Below are 20,950 nucleotides of genomic sequence, written 5' to 3'. Positions count from 1 at the left end.
TGCAATTAATTTTAAAACATATTGTATGATGGAGAAAATGCTGTATCACTGTTACTAAAAATAAAGCTGCATCTGATTATGCTATGTTAGCTACTTCACAAAATAGTGTTTTTCTCCGAGGCATGGTAAAGCATGGTACTCGCAAAAAAAATCAAGAAAATTCGATTTAAACAATAAGACTAAACATGAGCTATATAACAATAATTAGTTTTCTGTCTACAAATATATCAAAACAGGTGTTCCCTTGTCTATTAAAACGTAAATATTAAAGCGTCTTTGGCGCTTCCATGGTTTCTACAAAATAAAACCGGAAACCGAGGGTAACGCGGGTATGACGCAATTGACAGGCGACTCCTCACACGTCCCGGAGCCTTGGTTAAAATTGCAATTTTCTCACGATTTACAAATAGTTGTAAACATTTGGGATATTGTAAGTACTCAAGTGAACAAAATATATAACACTGGCCTAGTGGTTTTTGGATATTTTACTGCAAAATTCTTACATATTGCACTGTTAAGGTTGAACCACTGTAGTCACATGGACTATTTTAACAATGTCTTTACTACCTTTCTGGGCCTATGTGTGGTTCAAAAAACCTCTCGGATTTCATAAAAAAAAAAAAAAAAAAAAAAAAAAAAATCTTAATTTGTGTTCCGAAGATGAACAAAAGTCTTACTGGTTTGGAACGACATGAGAGTGAGTGCTTAGTAACAGAAATTTCATTTTTGGGTGAACTAACCCTTTAAGTGTAACTATTAGTTATACTGTATGTATTTTCAACAATGCAATTCATTAAAAAAGGAACCGATTCATAAAAATCATTTGTTTAGGAATTGGTGGTTGCACTTTGTAGGCTTTTGGTTCATTAACAAGAATCAACTCAAAAAAAATCATTCATTTGGGAATCAGACTACACTGGTGGTCACATTGCATATTTCATGCTGTAGATTCAGTAACAGTGTTCAAGTTCTAACTGAGGTCTAGTGTATGGCTATACATTTTTTCCCCCAAAAATAAATACATCTACACAGACAGAAAAAGTGATAAAGTGAAAATAGCACATGTAAAAGAGGAAACACACATTGTATGGCAAACACGCAGACACTGGCCTCTGTAAAGACACTAGATACAACAGCATGAATTTATGAAAAACATGCCTGTCTGCAGAGTTTCAGGACGGATGTTGTTTTGGCTGTCTATCATTTTCAATACTGCAGTACCTGCATTCCTCTTTCTTCTAACAGTCTCTTTTACTCTATTGTCATCACTATATGTTTTTGGGTCTTGTTTGACCTTATCAGTAATCTGAGTGACAGCCCAATCCAACCTCTTATGTATTTCGGCCCACCTCTTTTAAGTGAACAGTTTATTTATCTTAACAATCCTACATTGCCAACAAGGCAAAATGTGGGCTGTATTAAAGTCTGTTTTATGCAATATGCTAGAGATTTTGGTTGCCTTAGCAACAGCGAATGAGATGACTTCCTTTCTGCACCCAAAAAGAAAAGTGATTACCCTTTAATATAATGCACTAAAGTGATCTGAAAACATTAATGGCTTTATTGATCAGGTCAGACCTTACATTGACAACTGCATAATATGTTATTTAAAGCACGGAGATGAGACTCTACATGAAGATAAGGCAAATAAAATCAATTAATTTGGAGCCATGTGGGTGGAAAAGACAAAATCAATCCGTCCTCCTGCATTGTTCAGAAAGCACAGGAGCACACACACAAGCAAAACTGAAACACAGACCACAAACAAACACAAGCCTTTGAAGCGAACGTCTAATCAGTTTCAGAATCTCTCCTCTCAGCCAATCAATCGACAGCCCTCTGCGACTCCGCCCACAGTGTCTAGACAGTCAGACCTTTGCTGCTCTACTGCATTCTGCAACGATGCACACCGCAGAGGTCAGGGAGGTCAAGTCTAGCATGAGCTCAAACCACACACTTGTTCTCCATACCATCCATTCCAACAGTAAATCAGCTGATATGCTTCTTAAGCGTGTAGTGCCATGATTAATGCAACATAACTACTTTTATGTTTTGATGCCATTGATTTGTAACATGTACATTTAAGACAAAACAAAACCATGCTAGATTTTAGATGTATTTATTTATTAATTAAATGTGAGGGGTTGCAAGTTCATTGTTATACAGTTATGGTGTGTGGATGGTTGCTAGGTGGCTTCTAGGGTATTCTGGGTGCTTGTTAGTACATGCTAAAAATACGGGTTATGTGTAACAAACTTCTATATTCTGTAAAACAGGTTGCAACTCTTCCGGTTCTGTACTTTGTTAAATATAGAGCTGTTTTACTCAATATGCCTTCAAAAGAGGTACCAAAAATGAGCATAACCGATGTCCATCGCATATGCAGAATGATATCTAAAAGTTTTTTTTCTTCTCACTAACATTTGGATATTAAAATGGAGTAAAACACCAACAATAAAAATAACTTGTAGCTACGTTAGCTGATTACCTTAAAAGCCCATATATTGCCGTCGCTTCATACTGCTAACACTTTCTCAGACAAGTGAATGCAACGAGACCTGTTTTTCTGTTCGTTCATGCGACGCTCGGCATAAACCTAGTAATCAATACTGATTACTGATTACAAATTATTATTTTATTTTAAATCGTTTGATACTCATCTTAATTATGTTATGTATCACACAACAGTTCAAACATTTGGTGTCCGTAAGATTTTTAAAAAAAATGAAATTAATACTTGTATTCAGCAAGGATTCGTTAAATTGTGACAGTAAAGACCTTTACATTGTTACAAAAGATTTCTATTTCAAATAAATGCTGTTCTTTTGAACTTTCTATTAATCAAAGAATCCTGAAAAAATAAGCATTATGGTTTCCACTAAAAATATTAAGCATCACAACTGTTTTCAACTTTGATATTTGTTTGTTTGTTTTTATTGCCATATCAGCATCTATGGCTATTTTCATGGCAAGAACAACATTAAAAAAATAAACAAACATAATTGGCATAGTAATAGTAAAAAGCAACAGTTGATAATCAACTCACATAAATATAACAAACATTATATAAGATTTTTCATTTCAATATTTGATAAAAAAAAACTTTGTAAAAAAGATTATTTCTGGTGAAATATTTTTGAAAACATCCATTAAAGAACTTTCTGTGTAAAAATGTTGCCTAGTGACATTCAAAGCAGTACATTCCAACAGAATATGTTTTATAGACACAAATTACATACTGGTGGTACATTACCTTTCAATAAAAACAAATGAGTAAGTCTGCAATGACCAATTCGGCATCTGATCATGTCTACTCTCGAAAATAAAATTTACAAAAAAGTTTTCATTTATGATTGGATCAACTTCATATAACTTATTATTAACACAATGGTTTCATTCCATTTGCCATTTTTGGTATATATACAAGTTTAGCACAGGTTTGAGATCTGATGGAGGAATTTGACAATCTGTAATTCTCAAAGAGAGAGCTTTCTTTGCTGCAGCATCTGCCTGTTCATTACCAAATAGTCCCATATGACCCGGAATCCAGCAGAAAATAATATCAAAATATTTTTCCTTAACAGGAAAAATAACAGTTTTGCTATTATCTTAACTATTATAGGATGGTCAGTTTTAAAAGATTCAAGAGTTTGGAGGCAAGATTTAGAATCCCTGCAAATTGAAAATTTTCATTGTTGTGTTCTCTCTTTTTGTTACAGTGGTTCAATATTAATATTATAAAGCGACGAGAATATTTTTGGTGCGCCAAAAAAACAAAATAACGACTTGTATAGTGATGGCCGATTTCAAAACACTGCTTGAGGAAGCTTCGGAGTGTTATGAATCAGCGTGTTGAATCAGTTCAATCAGTTGAACTGCTGATTCAACACGCTGATTCATAACACTCTGAATCTTCCTCAAGCAGTGTTTTGAAATCGGCCATCACTATACAAGTCGTTATTTTGTTTTTTTGGCGCACCAAAAATATTCTCGTCGCTTTATAATATTAATATTGAACCACTGTACTCACATGAACTGATTTAAATATGTTTTTAGTACATTAATGGATCTTGAGAGAGGAAATGTCATTGCTGGCTATGGAGGCCTCACTGAGTCATCGGATTTCAACAAAAATATCTTAATTTGTGTTCTGAAGATGAATGAAGGTCTTACGGGTGTGGAACGGCATGAGGGTGAGTAATAAATGACAGAATTTTCATTTTTGGGTGAACTAACCCTTTAAGCAATGGCTGTTGATAATTCATCTTTGAATAAATTACATTTTAAAATATATTAAAATAGAAAACATTTATCTTAAATTTTGATAATATTTCACAATATTACTGACTTATTTTTGGTCAAAAATAAACATTGAAAACAATCTAACTGGCCTGGTGGCTCCTAACATTTTAAGTGTATTATAGTCAAACTGATTGATTGATTGACACTGAGGTTGACCTTAGCCATATCCTCAAAATGACACTGACAGCAGCTCTGTCTGACTTGTTTGGTTGAAATGACGGGTCACCTTCTTCCAGATCTGTGAAGGGTGCTTTAGACAACTAAAGATGCTGTAAATAATTAGAGGCCTAAAAGTTTGTGTTTGCTATGTCCTCTAGAAGAGCTGATGTCAAAGTCAAGCTGCAGCACAAGAGAGAGAGAGAGAGATAGAGAGCTTGGTGCAGAGTGCTGCAGTGTCCTGTATCAGAACAGAGATCAGCTTTGAAGCATTAGAGAGAGAGACAAGAGACAGGACTCGAACCCCCACTACAGCATCAATGGGTTTAAAATCTAACTCATATCTCATTCTCCATTAAAGGGTAAATATGGACACATACAATATATACACAAAGCACTAAATAATAACACTGATGCAAATGATTGATCATAAATCACAATTGCTTGACTGATTTTTTTCGCCCCAAACTTCAAACATTTCCAACTGATCAAACAGTGACAACTAAAATGTGCCAAAAGGAGACTCATTTTTCGGAGAACAGTTATGTTGTCATTTTTGATGGAAACTGGAGTTCTGACAGATGGCGATTTGTAACACTACAGACCAGAAATAATTTCTTTCCAATAAAGAGACTCGCACAGAAGTTCTGACGGGAATTCTTCGCATCACATTTGAACTTCTGAGGCATTAAAAAAAGGATAATTATGAGAGAATCACCAATTATTTTGTGATGTTTTTAAAGCTTTTACTTGTCTTGAAAAAAGCAGCTGCTAACAAGTGGCTAAATGCGACTACAAAGGTTGTTGGGGACATTGAACTTCTGAACAGGAAAACATCAACTAGTCCACTTTCACAGCCCCACAAACTTTCAGAGAAATGTTTGGAAAATTCTAGTAATAGTGGCGTTTAAGTCATGCGCCCCATTTATAGTCTATGTTTACTTCTGTTGATTGTATACAGAGCTTATTTTTTACAATAATCCAAAAGCCAATGGAAAAATCCTACTTTTGTCAAAGAAACCAATGTGATGCTAACTTCCGGGTTGGCCTACAAAAATATGTCATCACTGCAGCACTCTATAAGCACACCATGGCCAATAAATTCATTGCGACTGCCACTAGGGGGCAAACTGCGGATATTGCCTGCAGCGATAAAAGCCCAAAAAAGTCCAAATATAAAGTAAAAAAGACAAGTTTAGCTCTGCAACGACACATGCTGTGTGGTAGTTAGTGTCTTTATCTCTGCTCCGCCAGGACTGCAGTTCCCCTCATGCCCCGGCATGCCTCCATCTGTCTCCCACCACAGGAGGCCAAGCAGGGACCCCAGCTCTATCGGACCATCTCTGCCATATGCCTCTGTTCTGGGATCATCCATAGGGATCGGTCTCAGGACTGCGAGAGACCTTCCATCTGAATCCAAAAAAGCGCAAAAACATCAGCTAGACAATCACAGAGGATTTGCTACTAAAACGTAGACGTGTACTGCACCGATTTATGCAAAATAACAAGGGTGTATTTTATAACGATGGAAACTAAGCAGCGAACACCTAGGTGGCGTGACCTTTTCCGTGGATGGATCCATAAGTGTCCAACTGTGACTGCTGCCTGAGAGCCGCTCTTTTTGGCTGCGTGGTCTCCTCTCCAGTCTAAGTATGTTCTGAGGGGGTGCAAGTAATTTTAAGATCCTCCTGGGTGTCCCTTCTTACACTGATCTGAGTCCAGTTCTGCAGCGTGTCAGATAATGACAGACAGCAGGGTTTGCAGAACAACAGCTGATCCCGGTTCAGCGTGTGCGGCTCCTACCCAAAGCCCTTATGCCACCTGACGTTTCAGTGCCAGAGGCCAGATGATGTGGTTCGCAGCAAGACAGGAAGCTTGGCGTACGATGACTCCGCGTCAGACAGACGGCTCTCAGCGAGACAGGAAGCTTTCTTCCCACAAGCAGTGAGTGTTCCGGTCTGGAGTGGGCTGCTGTCCCAGCTCTCAGCCTCAAATCACTCACACACCAAAAGGATAGCGCTCGATTTACTGTGCTTTACCACTATAAAATACTGGTAACACTTTACAATAAGGTTCATACATTGGTTAATGTATTAACTAACCATGAGCAATACATTTGTTACTTTGCTAATCTTTGTTAATGTTTGTTAATAAAAATACAGCAGTTCATTATTAACAAATACAACTCTTGATTTTAATAATATATTAGTAAATGATGAAATTAACATTAACAAAGATAACGATAAGCCGGTAATTATTTAAATGTATTATGGCTGATTTTAAGATTTTATACTATTTTGTTTAAATAAATTAAAAATAAAACACAAAAATCCAGTCATATAAGAGAATGTTGATATACTCAAATTCACTTATATGACTGGATTTTTGTGTTTTATTTTTAATTAATTTTTATATTAAAAAAATCTTTACAATAATATGTAAAAAATTTGTATATGTAATTCAATTCTAATTATATTAAAATATTAATATATAATAAACAATTTTAATATTAAATAATTATTAATATATTTTAATTATAAAATAATCCATTATAAAATTATTTAAAATGTAATACATTATTCATTTTGTATGTCCGTCCCTAAAAAAAAATCCTTGTCAATAAATTGTCCATTTTTTTAAATATTGATCAACCATTTTAAAGTGCAAAAAATAATAATAAAAAAAATGGAATTAAAAAAAAATCCTTGTCAATAAATAATAAATTGCCAATTTTTTTTAAAATATTGATCAACCATTTAAAAGTGCAAAAAATAATAAATTTAATAATAATAATAAAAAAAAAAACTGGAATTAAAAAAAAAAAAAAACCCTTCTTTTTCTCCTTTTTCTCCTTTTTTTTTTTTTTAATTTCAAAAATTTGCCTTGTGATGGTCACTCAGCAAGTTTGCTGGGTTATTTGTTACCCGTGGCCAACAGAGTGTGTTTTGTGCAGGCAGACAGGTGCTGATGCACCGCAAGTCCCGTTAAGCTTCTCTCACGCTTCGGACCGATTTATCATTCTTCAGTCCCTGAGCTCCACGCGCCTCCACGACTCACTGTTACACTTGGCCCGATGCCACGGCAGATCCATCAGCCGACACTCTGACACACCTCGCGGTCTGCCTGGAGCGGATGACATCACAGCTGGGACACGAGCTCATTTTTCAGGAGTGGAAAGTGTCCTTCTGTGTCGATAAACGTCATTCAGGGGTAACGCAGAGGAACGGCTCGCATTCATAAATACAGAATGAACATGAGACAACGACCCTTAGAGACAAGCAGGACATAGAGTCAATGACTGAATGCCACAGACAAGAAGTTAGAAGAGAAATAAGCGTCAGATGCCTTCAAGCAACAATAAACGCTCTGTTGGACTCTATCTGGCAGCGTATGACACAATCATGTCTGTGTCTCTCAACTGGGCCAGAACCTGCAGCGCACAGGAAAGGACACAGAGAGTGGAGTCTAAAACTGGGCCGAACACTAGTCACGACAGCCACTGGCAGCACACTCAGTCCAAGTCTGGACAGGGTCAGCTGACAGATACACACACACACAGGCAGACGGGAGGGCACAAACACACACTCACAGTCCCCTTCTCAGTCTCACATGCATAAAATATTAACAACCAATTAATAAAGCTTGGATAATGGGATGTTATCCACTCTGGATATCGCTGATATTACTAAGAGGTCATTTCAACATTTCACAATCTTCTTGATACACACATTAAGATCATTTTCAATCTTTCTGGAGCTCAAATGAACAAATGTGATATAAAATGAGTATCTGACAGAAAATGACTATCCCATCTAGTCCAAGACAAACAACCCAAATATAATTACTGCACATTAACCATTAAATCTGACAGAAAAACCATGGTATATGTATATGATATATTTCTCATTTTTATTATTAGAAAACTTCTGTGGATTCTGATTGGACAATTATGTATTCATTGCTGTTACTTTCATCTCATGACTCAAAACTGCTACTATGACTAATAAAATTACTTACCTGTTATTAATGTGTGTATATATATACTCTATATTCTAATAATGCTTATATTAATATATAAACTAGAAGCTTGTAGTTAAAAATCCATAAAAATGTAACTTGGATTGCAAATAATAATAATATTAATAGTATACAAATAAAAATCTACTATTATTGATCTTGTTGTCGGATGTGTAATGCACTATTTTTCTTAGCAGAAACTTTAAGCGAAACTACAAATAAATAAAATATTACAATTATTCTAACTCAAATCAAAATGTCATGTCCGTGTATTAATTTATTAGGTAACCATGTAATATTTAAAAATATATAAATAATAAAATAACTAGTATTTATAAATAGAAGTTTTTGGTATTAACAAAATACTAATTAAAATTTGAATTTTTAATTATAATAATAAAATAATATTTATCATATAATAACAGCATTTGATAACTAGCTAATTATGGCAGAATAAAGAAGACAGTTCGCGCTGTCTGGGCCAAAATGAGCCCTATTATGTCTGGATGAAGAACTGGGTTACATTCAGGGTCCCGTTAAAGCAACCGGCTGCGTTCTCCTTTAACGCACGACCACTTCTAATATCCCTCCGAAAATGATTTGATCTGGCTGAGTATATAAATATGACAGCCCAGCGCACCGGCCCTGTCATTGGCTTGTAGTTGTCTGGCTGCATATGAAGTCAGAGGGTCCCAACAACTTTTTTCGTGCCCCGGTCTAAACCCGCTGCGCTCCTCTCTATATCCGCGGGGCCACTGGCACAGCTGGCACCATTACGCACCCATCTGATGCCATCTGCACAAAACCAGACATATACGAGGAGAATATCAGCTCCTTACCTCTGCAAAGAGGAATCAGGAAATGGCACTATGTGTCCGCGGAGAGCAGAAGCCTGAGCCGTGCTGCCTGGTGATCCGGCGGAGATGACCTGGATTTCACCGCCAGACTCGACGGCGTAAAAATAATCAGGCGCACAGTGGCGAGTGAAGCTAGCGGCAGGAAGACACAGCCACTGATGGAGGACAGACGAAGAGTTTTTTAAAATAAGAGACTCAACCAGAGTTCGCAACAACAGTCTACAAAATAAGAGTTTTAGTTTTTAAAAAAAAAAAAACTTTCTTTATTGATTGTATCGCGAACTTTGCTTCACTTTCTAAATTTCAACGTGAGTTTCGGTAAATTTGCTTAATATTAAATTGGGGCGTGATTTTAACAATTCCTACATTTTCTACTATACTGTAAAATGAAACCTCTTTATGTTCAGTTTAAAGGTCTTAAATGTTTACAAGAAAATATTCTCATTCATTTTCATATGATGTTTTTTGTACACCCGACTTGCATTTAGATATTCTCTCATTTTAAAATCTGGGCAGCAGTGAAATTAAATTTATTCATATACCGCCACCTACTGGAATTAACGTATTATGTTTTCGGATTAAAGGGATAGTTCACTCAAAAATGAAAATTCTGTCATTATTTACTCACCCTCAAGTAGTTCCAAACCTGTATGAAAATATTTGTTCTGCTGAACACAAAGGAAGATGTTTGGAAGAATGTCAGTAACCAAACAGATTTGGTTTGTAACTACTTGAGGGTGAGTAAATGATAGAACTTTCATTTTTGGGTGAACTAAGCCACTGTATGTATTAATTGAATAAATGAAAATCCATCTATATTGTATTTTGTTTTAAAACAAACAGAATTTATAGTTTTCTTAAAATATTTAAAATGAAAAACTACACAAATAAAAGCTTTTTTTTCCCCATTATTAAGATGGTTGTTATATGCTTGGTGTTATGATTTTTTCTTACTGATTAAACCAGATATTGTTTCCATAAGTGTTGTTTTAATATTATTTACACACTATTATAATACATTTATATTTTGAATTAGCTTTTATTTTTCTATTTTCAGTTTGTTTTAGTAATTGTATGTGCTTTTGTCATTTTTATTAGATTAATTTACATTAATTTGTAATTTTATGTTTCTATAAAGCTGATTTACTTGTATTTCAGTTTTAGTTTTAGTATTTCAAATTAAACTTATTTCAAAGCAATCTCTCTAATTTCCAACTTTAGTTTTTCATCTAATATTTATATTTTCCTTTATTTCAGCTTTATTTCAGTTACTGAAAACTATTTTTAACAGTTCCAGCTAACAACAACACTGGCTTCCATAGGCATTAATAAGTGTATTTTGATTAAGGCTTTATTGCATGATGTAGGAAATTATGGTTTCACTGTTCAGTCCTCATCTGTAATTGGTCAGCATAGTGTTGAGTTTTCAGAAACACTCAAAGCATGGGACAGTCACCAAGAAAATATGTATGGAAACAAAACATTTTGCACTACTGCATCACATTATTATTATTATTAAAAAAAAAAAAAATAATAATAATAATCCCTTTTGGCTTTAATAAGGTACAACCAATGTCCAGAAGACCAGAAACTGTTTTGTACCAACATAATTAAGATTTATGTAAATGTGTTTTACAAGATGCCTGTATATTCATGAGCAGCAGACTGATTAGTCTCTCAAAATTCAGGCAGAGATGCCCTGCAGATGATCTGCATTAAATACATAATGTCCCATAGTCTCTATTTATTATCCATTAAGCCATGACCACGAACCAGGTCATATAAACATATCCGTACATTACATATATACATATATAAATACACACACACATAGGAGGAGGGTGGAAGGGTGATTAGAACAATTCTAAGGGCCCTAGACAGACAAGGGTCCTGTTCAGGACACCCACTTATAGAAGGGGGCCTGCTATACAGGAAAGAAAACTGCACTCATCAAGTGATTTCACAAGGTCAAACCAGGATACATGATGACTCTGACACTCATTTTTTAATTCAGTCATACTTTATTTTACCTCTAGGTGGCACAAGGCCCAAATATACAACACTCTCCCTCTCAGTCCTAGGGAGAAGCGTAAGAGTCTGCAATGCAAAACCAGACTAATCAAACCCAGATTTTGCGAATCCAGTCCCAACTCAAGTTCTACTGTGCAAAACAGAGTCTTAGAAACAGCTCAATTTCTATGATTCAACAACCAGAACTGGAGCGGAATCTAGATTTGTGTGGTCTGGCTGTGGAGCTCGGGCTTGTCAATGAAACACAGACATATTAGATACAGTGTAAGAGTGTCTCTCTTCCTCCAGAGACGTTTAAAGCTTAAAGCGGCCCCCAGATTCAGAATCACCCTCTTAGCATCCAGTCACCGGCCCACTATGTTCTCGAAGAGATCTGGTCATGATGAGTCCGATCCGGTCCAGCTCATCTGTTAAATAAATCCAGAGACCCCCTCAAGGTACCCGTGATCTACCGTGCAGCTTAACGTGAGGGTCAGTGAGTAGTGAAAGGGGCCCGTGAGACTCCATTACTGTACAAGTCTGTGCTGGTGTGTTTCCCGGGGCGTCACGTGCGTCATCGTGTCCTTTTGCTGGGGCTAATGGGGCCGTGCCTGTCCCAACATCTTCAGCCTGGCCTGGTCAATCACATCAAGCAGGTTCTTGGCATCTACGGCGAGTGCATGCGCAGCTGTTAGCATCTGTTTCTTGTAGTCCTGCTGCAGGCTGGTCATAACGTACTGCTGGGCCAACTTCATCTTATTTATCAGCTCAGCCAGGTCTGAATTTAGAAGCTTCTGAGCCATTTCGATCTGAAGGGGAAGAACCAGACTAACAGTTAGCCATGCTAACAGGAAAAACATTGGGAATACCTAGTTTGTTTAGGGTTAGTTTGTGAATGAGTTTACCTCTCTGTGCGTGTGAGCTGGTAATAAGGGTATTGTCTCATCCACAGTGGCCAGCAGTGTTCTCAGTGCTAATCCTACTTCCTGAAACACACATTTTCATGGTGAGAATTTTGAAAGTGCAAAAATGATATAATGGCTTATCTTATAAAAATTAGTTCTGCCATTCAATTAGAGTAAAATGCCATTATTTAACTGTCACAATGATTCTGGATTGATTCTGATATTTTTCAAATGTATTCCAAATGTATTTTAACAGCAGATGGCGCTCTAGGATAGTTTTTAACCGCACACTCAAATGCTTACGAAGAAGAGTGCTGGAGAGCGCTCATGCATTCGGCTGAGTCATGTAAGTGGTTAAATATACTTCTACCTCGGCTCAGAATGCTTTTATGACATGAGATTAATGTAAACACAGCCTACTGCGAACACACTTGTAATTCGCTTCAACCTTTTCTAACTTTATGATTATTTTAGGTTTAAATGGTGTGTGTAAGGTTTTGGAAGCAAGCAGAATACATCCGTTTCTAAGGCACGTAGTGCCATCTGCTGTTAAAAACTAAGCTCAGAATCGATTTGAGAGAGAATCGCTATACATTTGGAAAATATCAGAATCGATCCAGAATAATTGTATCGCAAATCGATTTACTGTCCCAGCCCTACAGTTTATAGTGACCACAGGCAGTCGAGCTCCAAAAAGGACAAAATAACACCATCAAACCAACATAAAAGTGGTCCATACAAAGTCTTTTAGTCAAATGACAGCTTTGTAAGAAGAAATGACTGAAAATTAAGTCTTTATTCACCTATGATTTAGATTGAATTTATTTTTTGTTTTAGTTTTAGTCATTTTAGTACTTCAGTTTAAACATATTTCAGTTAGCTGCCAAGTCAACATTACAAATTTTTTGTTTGAAGCACCCCTATTATGCTATTTCAAAGGTTCCTGATTTTGTTTTGGAGTCTGCCTCTCTAAACCTCTCCTTTCTGAGAGCCTACTCTGCTCTGATTGGTCAGATGGCCCAGTCTCTTGTGATTGGTTGACCACTTACAGTGCGTGTCAGAAATGAAACACCCATTAACATATCTGAATTTCTGCTCCGGAGGCTTCCTCAGCACTTGTATACACAGTAATGATGGCGTCGGTTTTACTGCGTCAATTTAACCGCGAGTCCTCATTCTTTGGAAGTGCATGCAAAGTGGATCTGCTTTCACAGCTCAGAAAACAGCATCTTCTCAACATATCGACATCATGAACCAAACTCTTCCAGGCCTCAGCTACAACTACTGTGTTCGAGAGCAGGTCAAAGTTGTTGTTCATGGCCAGCCAATGAAAACCATAGGAAAGCATCATTCAAATTTGTTACAAGCCTACGTTGGTTCTTGCTAGAAATAAGGCTGGAATTACTGACGACTCATTTCAGGCAGTTCAGAATCGGTTCTTCCTTTTAGGAGACAATAACTCCGTTTGTCATGCACTTAGATCTCACAAACAGATATAAAATTTGCTACATGAAAGGTAATATTTGAAAAAGCATAATAGGGGCACTTTAAATTTTTTAAGTGTTTTATCTAATATTTTTATTTTATTTCAGCTTTATTTCAATGACCAAAAACAACTAGTTCTAGTTAAGAACAACAACACTGGTTGCGAGACACTTGACTGCACCATAGATGCCTATTGTCACTGTTTTTTGTGTTCCAATGAAATACGGGTTCAAAATGACCTGAGGGTGAGTAAATGACAACAAAAGATGATTATCCCTTTAGGACAATCTCTCTGGACAACAAAGGACATATTCAGTGACCCTAAAGTATACATATCTAGTATATTTCTTAGTTTGTGTCATACCTTCACCATGGGCACATATTCTTCAGGGGGAGCTGGCTGGATTTTACTGGACATCTCAATCACGGCCTTCACCAACCCGGTCACATTTTCATAGACCTTATCGTTGGACCGATCTAAGTTAGCTGTTGGGGGTGGGTTGATCTCCTGAGGCTGAATCTAACAACAAATACAAAGTAACAAGTTTTAAAATGATGCATTAATGAAGATTATTTCATTACAAGTATGAACATATAATGTTGCCATATACATAAAGGATTTTGGATGAAGGTTGTGTTATTGAATCTATGTTACAAGACGTATGTGATAATGAAATGTGTTATGGTACAAATTTCATGGTTGACACTAGATGGCAGCATAAGCAACTACTGGAGACCAATCACCACCTACAATATTGAGCTGATTGGATATCCATCTGCGCGCCCTTAATTTTAATACAAAATATGATATGATGACAAAAAGAATGAACACAAAAAGTTCCCCCATCTTAAATAAAAAAAAAAAAAAAAAAAAACCGAGGACAAATTTTAGTGTAGATTTAAAACCACCAAGTGGTCTCAATAAACTGTACTGCACCCATCCCAACAGAATGATCAAAAGCCTCCACTAGATTGCATTTCAAGCACATTATTAAAATCACAGCTTATTTAAAAAACAAAGGACATGCATAGTGATCTACACAGCCAATGTAATTCAGTTTAGTGGATAACTGAGTTATGATTCAAAATGATATGGTTGAGTAATGACATAGCAACTGGTTAAAGGGGGCATAAACACAAACAGAAACATAACACTGAGTCTACAGGTGGTCTTACCCTCCAGGGCTACCAGTGCAAAAACAGTGCAACAGAAGAAGGGCAGAGGCACAGAGCAAGAGAAGAGTGTGCAGAGAGAGAGAGAGAGAAAAAAAGAGATTAATAAATATAACTTCACATTATACATGCTGCAACGAAAGAAAGAGAAAATAGCTTGAAGTTACGGCATCATTCCGAGTGCAAGTCAATATTTTTTTGAATCCAACCTAATGAAAATGTTAAGAGAGTTTAGTGCTGTGAAGTCATATAACTAGATTTACATTTAAAGACCAGTTAAAATCAAAATTACAGTTTTGTGTCTACACTTTTAGCAAATACAGACAGTTTTCTGGTTAAAAATATTGACAAATCATTTTCTACTTCAAATTTTTGTCCAATCAAATGCTTTCTTTAATGAGAATGTTCCTCTTAGCAATGCCTCTGAATAGCGAAAAGAAGTAGGCTACATCCTGATTGTGACAACTAAAGCCTGAGCTCTTTGCGTGTTGGTTAAAAATTACCTTTTTTTTTTTTTTTTCTCCAATGAAATGAATGTACTATATTACTATATTACTACAAATCGATTTATTCACTTTTTGAGTGAAGAGACCTGAAAATGAAATTTCCAACTTAAACTGTCATAAATTTTGAATGCTTTAGATCACAGACTTAATTTTGATCTCTTTTCAAAGATGACACTATGTAAATTAATGCTGAAGTGAAAAGTTTTAAAAAGTTAAAAAAAAAAAAAAAAAAAAAAAAGTTACAGAATTTTACTTTTTTTTTGTTATGAAAAATGCACAAAAATACTATTTTCAATTTTTATATGAAATCTATATTTTCAAAAACACATTTTACTTTAAAACTGCAAGAAAATCAAAGCCATAAATCTAAACAAGTTGTGTTCCAAATTTGAGCTTGATATCTCAAAAAATGAGCTTCGAGTAAGATTTTGTTTGGCCGTAGTACCAAAAGTTTTCACTAGATGAAATTCATCTCCTGTTCATTTCCAATGCGGTTATTTTTGGTTTTATTTTATTTTTTTAGGACCATTTAACCTTTTCGAATCATGTCCATTATTTTTTTCTGTGTTCACATAGCAAGAGCCAACACCTTTACTAAGTTTCATACCATTCTGATGAAGTAAAAAATTCTAAATAAACAAAACGTAAAATTTTTCAACCGAAAAGCACCAGAGGGTTAAAAAGAATACAGGATGAGCATTTCAATATTCCCCACCCAAACTTGCAGTTTGAACTGAAAATACAACAAAATCAACACTAGAAAGAAAACCGAGATGGTTTGAGTGTTATTACGGGACCTTAAATAAATATTTTCTTTTTTACTGACCAAACACACCCACAGGTAAAGCTCCTAAAAACTATAAAACAGCGAAGCAGATTATGTGTGCATTGTTTCTAATTATATTTTCCATTCCTCATTGCATTTCTGCTGTTGCTAGCGAGACCCCCTGCACGCTGACCCACAGCATCAGGAAAACGCTCTGGAATGGAAACTCTAGGGTTCTTGGTGTGCAGGGATCTTTTTATGAGAGACCCTGCAGAGCAATTGTGTGCGTGTGTATGTGAAAGGGGTTTTCAGGAATGAGGATGATTTTAATGAGGCTTGGCAAACGGCATCTGTTGGCATGCTAGCTGCTCCTGAAGGCGACCCGTAAGTACAGATGCTAATCTTACCAGCCTCCCAGTGTGTGTTTGGAGGAATCTCATACTTTGTGGTTTGAAAACAGCAAGCAGTGATTACTGTAAAGTTATACATGCACAATGCTCATGAGTTTCTCATCGGAGTTTGCTGTGTGGTAGTTCTGGTACCTTCACGCCTTCATTGTAGCTCTCTGTAGGGTTGAGGCCGGAGACTCCTGCTGGGTGGCTGGGAGCACCCGGCCGCGGAGGCTTTTTAGGAGGAGCTGCGTGCTCTGAGGACGACAAGAAACAGTCAGTCTGGAACTCAATCTGCACTTTTATGTAAGTGCAGCATTGCAAAGCAGCAACATCAGATGGAAGTCATTTTCAAGTGGACCAGATTTACATTTTCATACAAATCCATTGCCATTCATAAACCAACTGCACTTAGAGACACTTATGTATGTAGAAGTATTCACATTACAGTTCATAAGATTTTTCTTTTTGAAAGAAATGAATACTTTTATTCAGAGTTTTGATGATGATTTATAATGTTATAGATTTCTATTTCAAACCAATGCTGTTATTCTGAACATTCTATTCAAGAAACAAACCTGAAAAAAAAAAAAATATATATATATATATATATATATATATATATATATATATATATATATATATATTTTTTTTTTTCAGCATTGATAAGAAGAAAAGTTTCTTGAGCACCAAATGAATTCTGAAGGATCATGTGACACTGAAGTCTGGTTTAAAAAAAAAAAAAAAAAAATCAGCTTTGCCATTGCAGGAATAAATGATAATATATTAAAATAAAAATCTAGCAATGAACTTAAGCAACTTTAAATTGTAATAAAATTTCACAATATTACTATTTTTACTGTATTTTTGATCAAATACATGCAGCCTTGGTGAGCATAAAAGACTCTTCAAAACGTTAAAAAAAAAAAATCTTACTGACTCCAAACTTAGTGTTGAACAATAGTGTAACTTAAAATTACATATTACATGACACAGAACTGACATATAACTCACCGGCTTTCCCTATAGGTTGATAGATGTGCTGGTTTCCAGTCTGCAAACAAAAAACACAGTTACAACAGTTAAAAATATGCAGGAGCCAAGACAGACTGTGCCATGTGTGTTGTTGTGGTCTGGGTGGGGAGCAGCCTGGATGCCTGGCATGCCACACACACACACACACACATCTGCCAAGACCACAGAGAATCAAAGAGGACAGCCCAATGGGACGGGATAGACATTCAAAATCGCTGCAGCAGACAAACAAGCTCTAGAGCAGCTGTGGAGTTCTGCTCTTCTAGATTAAGATCATGACATGCATGAAACACACTCAAAAACTAGTAAACATCTGTGGTAGTTCTGTATTAACATCAGAAGTAGGAGGGTAGAGCAGATTGGGTTTCTTGAGTGTCCACTTCTGGTTGTTTCCTCACAAAAGGGCCCTTGTCCTTGGTCTCCCATTTATCTCATGATTTTTTTTTTTTTTTTTGATAGATATCCAGCTATGATAACAAATATAAAGAATGGAATATATTTTATTTCTCTTTGTATTTATATTTCAACATGGTACAATACTACCCTTTTCAATTCAACGTGATCAACGAGTTACAGTAGGTTAAAAGTAATCTAAAAGTAAATCAAAAAGTAGTCAGATCATATTACCTAAAATGTGTAATGTAATGGATTACGTTACCAACTACAATTTTTTTTGTCATGTAATTGGGAATCAGTAACGGACTACAGTTTGTAAGTACCCAAGACTGCACACAGTTGTATATCATTGAGTTACATAATCTTCACATACAACCTTTCAGTCTCCAACTGAAAACAATTTAAGTAAAATTCCTGTGCATGTACAGAATTCCCCCACAGCGAGTGTGAGCTGACGCCCATATACAAAATAATTTACTGCAGATGTCCATGAGTGGGAACACCACTATATTTAACATGACCTGATCAGATGATTAACTCTCACAATAACTTTTGATTGAGAGACATGACTACTATGAACTGCTGTTGCATGGAAAAAGTACATTTTTAAAAAAATTATTCATGTATATAAATACATAAATAAATAATAGGTTTAATTACAGAATTTTCTTTTCTTTTTTTTTTTTTGTGAACTATCCCTTTAACCTTAAATGAACTTGCATAACATTGCATTTCATTATGTTTATAAATATTTAAACTACCATTCAAAAGTTTGGGGTCAGATTTTTTTTTTTTTTTTTTTAAATAAGTCTCTTATGCTCACAAAGGCTGCATTTTATTAGATTAAAATACAGTAAACTGTTATATTGTGAAATATTATTACAGTTACAAAGTATTAGAATATTACAATTGTTTTCTATTTTAATACAATTTAAAATGTAATTTATTCCTGTGATGGATATGCTGAATTTTCATTACTCTAGTCTTCAGTATCCTATGATTCTTCAGAAATCATTGTAATATTCTGATTTAATGAATTAAAAAGTTCAAAAGAAAACCATCAATGCATTCTTGCTGAATTTAACACATCCTTGCTGAATAAAATTATTAATTTCTTTAAAAAAAAACAACAGCAGCAACACCTTACTGACCTCAAACTTTCAAACGGTAGTGTATTTCAACAAAAAAGAAGAAAATGAAGAAACTCACTGGTCCCTGAAGGCTTCCATCATCACGGTCAATGCTGCCTCTGGAACTTCTCCCATCAGGCTTCTGCCACACACACAGAGAAAGAGAAAGAAGGTCAAACCTGACACCTCTTTCGACAAATTCATGTCTGTCACATGTATTGTGCTACTTCACACCACGTCCTGACCTGGAGTGACACGACAAGATTGCAGCGAGAAGTAATTTGCATTTCCACAATGAAAATGACAATGCTGCACGGTACAGCAACAGCCAATCAGAAAACATTTGATGTTTAAAATATTGTTATAAGTGTGGTCAAAGAGATTTCATTGTGGGCAAAATGTGATGCTGCAAAAATGGGAAAAAGTGATTGACAAAACAAGACACTGTCTCACGTGTTCAATCATTGAGTATAAATCACATATTTATTGCTCACAAAACGTATGTCTGTTCCTAATCCTTAAAATGACAACGATAATGCATCCATAAATCAACTGAATATAAACCAATCAGACTCATTTACAGCAAACAAGCACTTTGATAACAGAACCATCCATGACAGCTCAAAATCCCTCAAAGATGAAGTAAAAACAGTATAAAATCTGCACACATCAAGCTATACTGAAACAGCACCCTCCCCTTCCCATTTTTCCAAGTTTACTGTACCAGTTTTCCGAAGCAGGATTTAAAGACCTGCATCCTTCTGTCTGTTCCTGTGAGCGTTTCTCCCTGGCGCTTCTTAAGCATGGAGCAGAGCACAGAGTAGATCTCCATTAAGCAAGTGTGTGTGTGTGAGTGTGGGATAAGTCAGAGTGTGTGCGTGGAGTGACTCGTCTCCTGAATGTGAGACATATCAAACGCACACACTGACTCACTCACAGCCGACGAGCCTCAACTCAACGAAGCCAAGCCCTTTCTGCTCTACTCCTCCTCGCTCTCATTCCCTAGCTCAGTGTTTTCTCTCTTTCCCTCTCTTCCCCTCCTATTATTCCTCATGCACATTTGTGTATAACATCTGCGAAGAGATGAAAACTTCCTGTGATCAGTAATTTAACTTTCAGCAGATGCAGGTCAGGTTGAGTTTACCCGTCTCACGCCTCAGTGCCAACCAAACCCTTCATTACTGAGGAATTCCTGAAAACTGCACCTGTATCAAACAGCCAGGATCAAAAACTCATTCATCCACTCGCAGCATCAAAAAAGCTTTAATAGGCATGCAAATACTTTTTAACCATCCTAAGCTTTTTGAAAAAAGGCCGCACATTGGCTGTAAGAGTCAAAACCTGTATGAGTGTAACTTTTTATTTATAAAAAAAAAAAAAAAAAAAAAAAAAGATGTTAAATGTTCTACCCTGAAGTTCCCTAAAGTAGTACTTTCTTGGATTTTAAAGTAACCAAAATGCTTATAATGGTTTTGAAGGAATAGATCATCTCAAAATTGTCATTATTTGCTGATGTTGAAACACAAAAGACAAATTTAAGCAGTTCTTTTTCATACAACGGCTGCCAACCTCCAAATAAATGAATAAATAAACAGCATCATAATAGGTGTCCATACATTTCATGAACTATACTATAATATCAATATTCCACTCCACTGAGCTGGTTATTTGAGAAACACTGCTTCAGTGAGTTCCGAATCAGTCCGATTCATCAACAAATCATTCTTTTGAGCCAGTTCTTTTCAATAGACTGATTCATTCGGAGTGTTTTGTTGTAATGATTCAGTTCTTGAGCTCAAACTTACTGACTCAATAGCTGGGTT

At 35.9% G+C, this 20,950-nt stretch overlaps 2 protein-coding genes across 13 annotated transcripts in view; both read right to left on the bottom strand.

Annotated features, from left to right (window-relative positions):
* The window catches only part of ldlrad4b (low density lipoprotein receptor class A domain containing 4b), a 60,498-nt gene extending 50,553 nt beyond the window's left edge, over positions 1–9,945 (bottom strand). The window contains exon 1 of the mRNA XM_051866648.1: positions 9,315–9,945. The gene's annotated coding sequence lies outside the window, so the exon portion shown is untranslated. The remainder of the gene's footprint in view (positions 1–9,314) is intronic.
* A 1,388-nt stretch (positions 9,946–11,333) lies between these two features.
* The window catches only part of ptk2ab (protein tyrosine kinase 2ab), a 71,239-nt gene continuing 61,622 nt past the window's right edge, over positions 11,334–20,950 (bottom strand). For all 12 annotated transcript variants that reach the window (XM_051865384.1, XM_051865387.1, XM_051865385.1 and 9 more), the window contains 6 exons: positions 19,207–19,269; positions 17,581–17,620; positions 16,720–16,823; positions 14,097–14,252; positions 12,248–12,328; positions 11,334–12,151 (listed from right to left, as the gene is read on the bottom strand). In XM_051865384.1, coding sequence (XP_051721344.1) covers positions 11,939–12,151; positions 12,248–12,328; positions 14,097–14,252; positions 16,720–16,823; positions 17,581–17,620; positions 19,207–19,269 — 657 coding nt within the window. In that variant the 3' untranslated portion in view covers positions 11,334–11,938. The remainder of the gene's footprint in view (positions 12,152–12,247; positions 12,329–14,096; positions 14,253–16,719; positions 16,824–17,580; positions 17,621–19,206; positions 19,270–20,950) is intronic.

The sequence above is a fragment of the Ctenopharyngodon idella genome, chromosome 16 (assembly GCF_019924925.1).
Source record: "Ctenopharyngodon idella isolate HZGC_01 chromosome 16, HZGC01, whole genome shotgun sequence".
Classification (NCBI taxonomy): domain Eukaryota; kingdom Metazoa; phylum Chordata; class Actinopteri; order Cypriniformes; family Xenocyprididae; genus Ctenopharyngodon; species Ctenopharyngodon idella.
The sequence above is the reverse complement of the archived record's forward strand: the minus strand, read 5'-3'. Positions and strand labels throughout refer to the sequence as shown.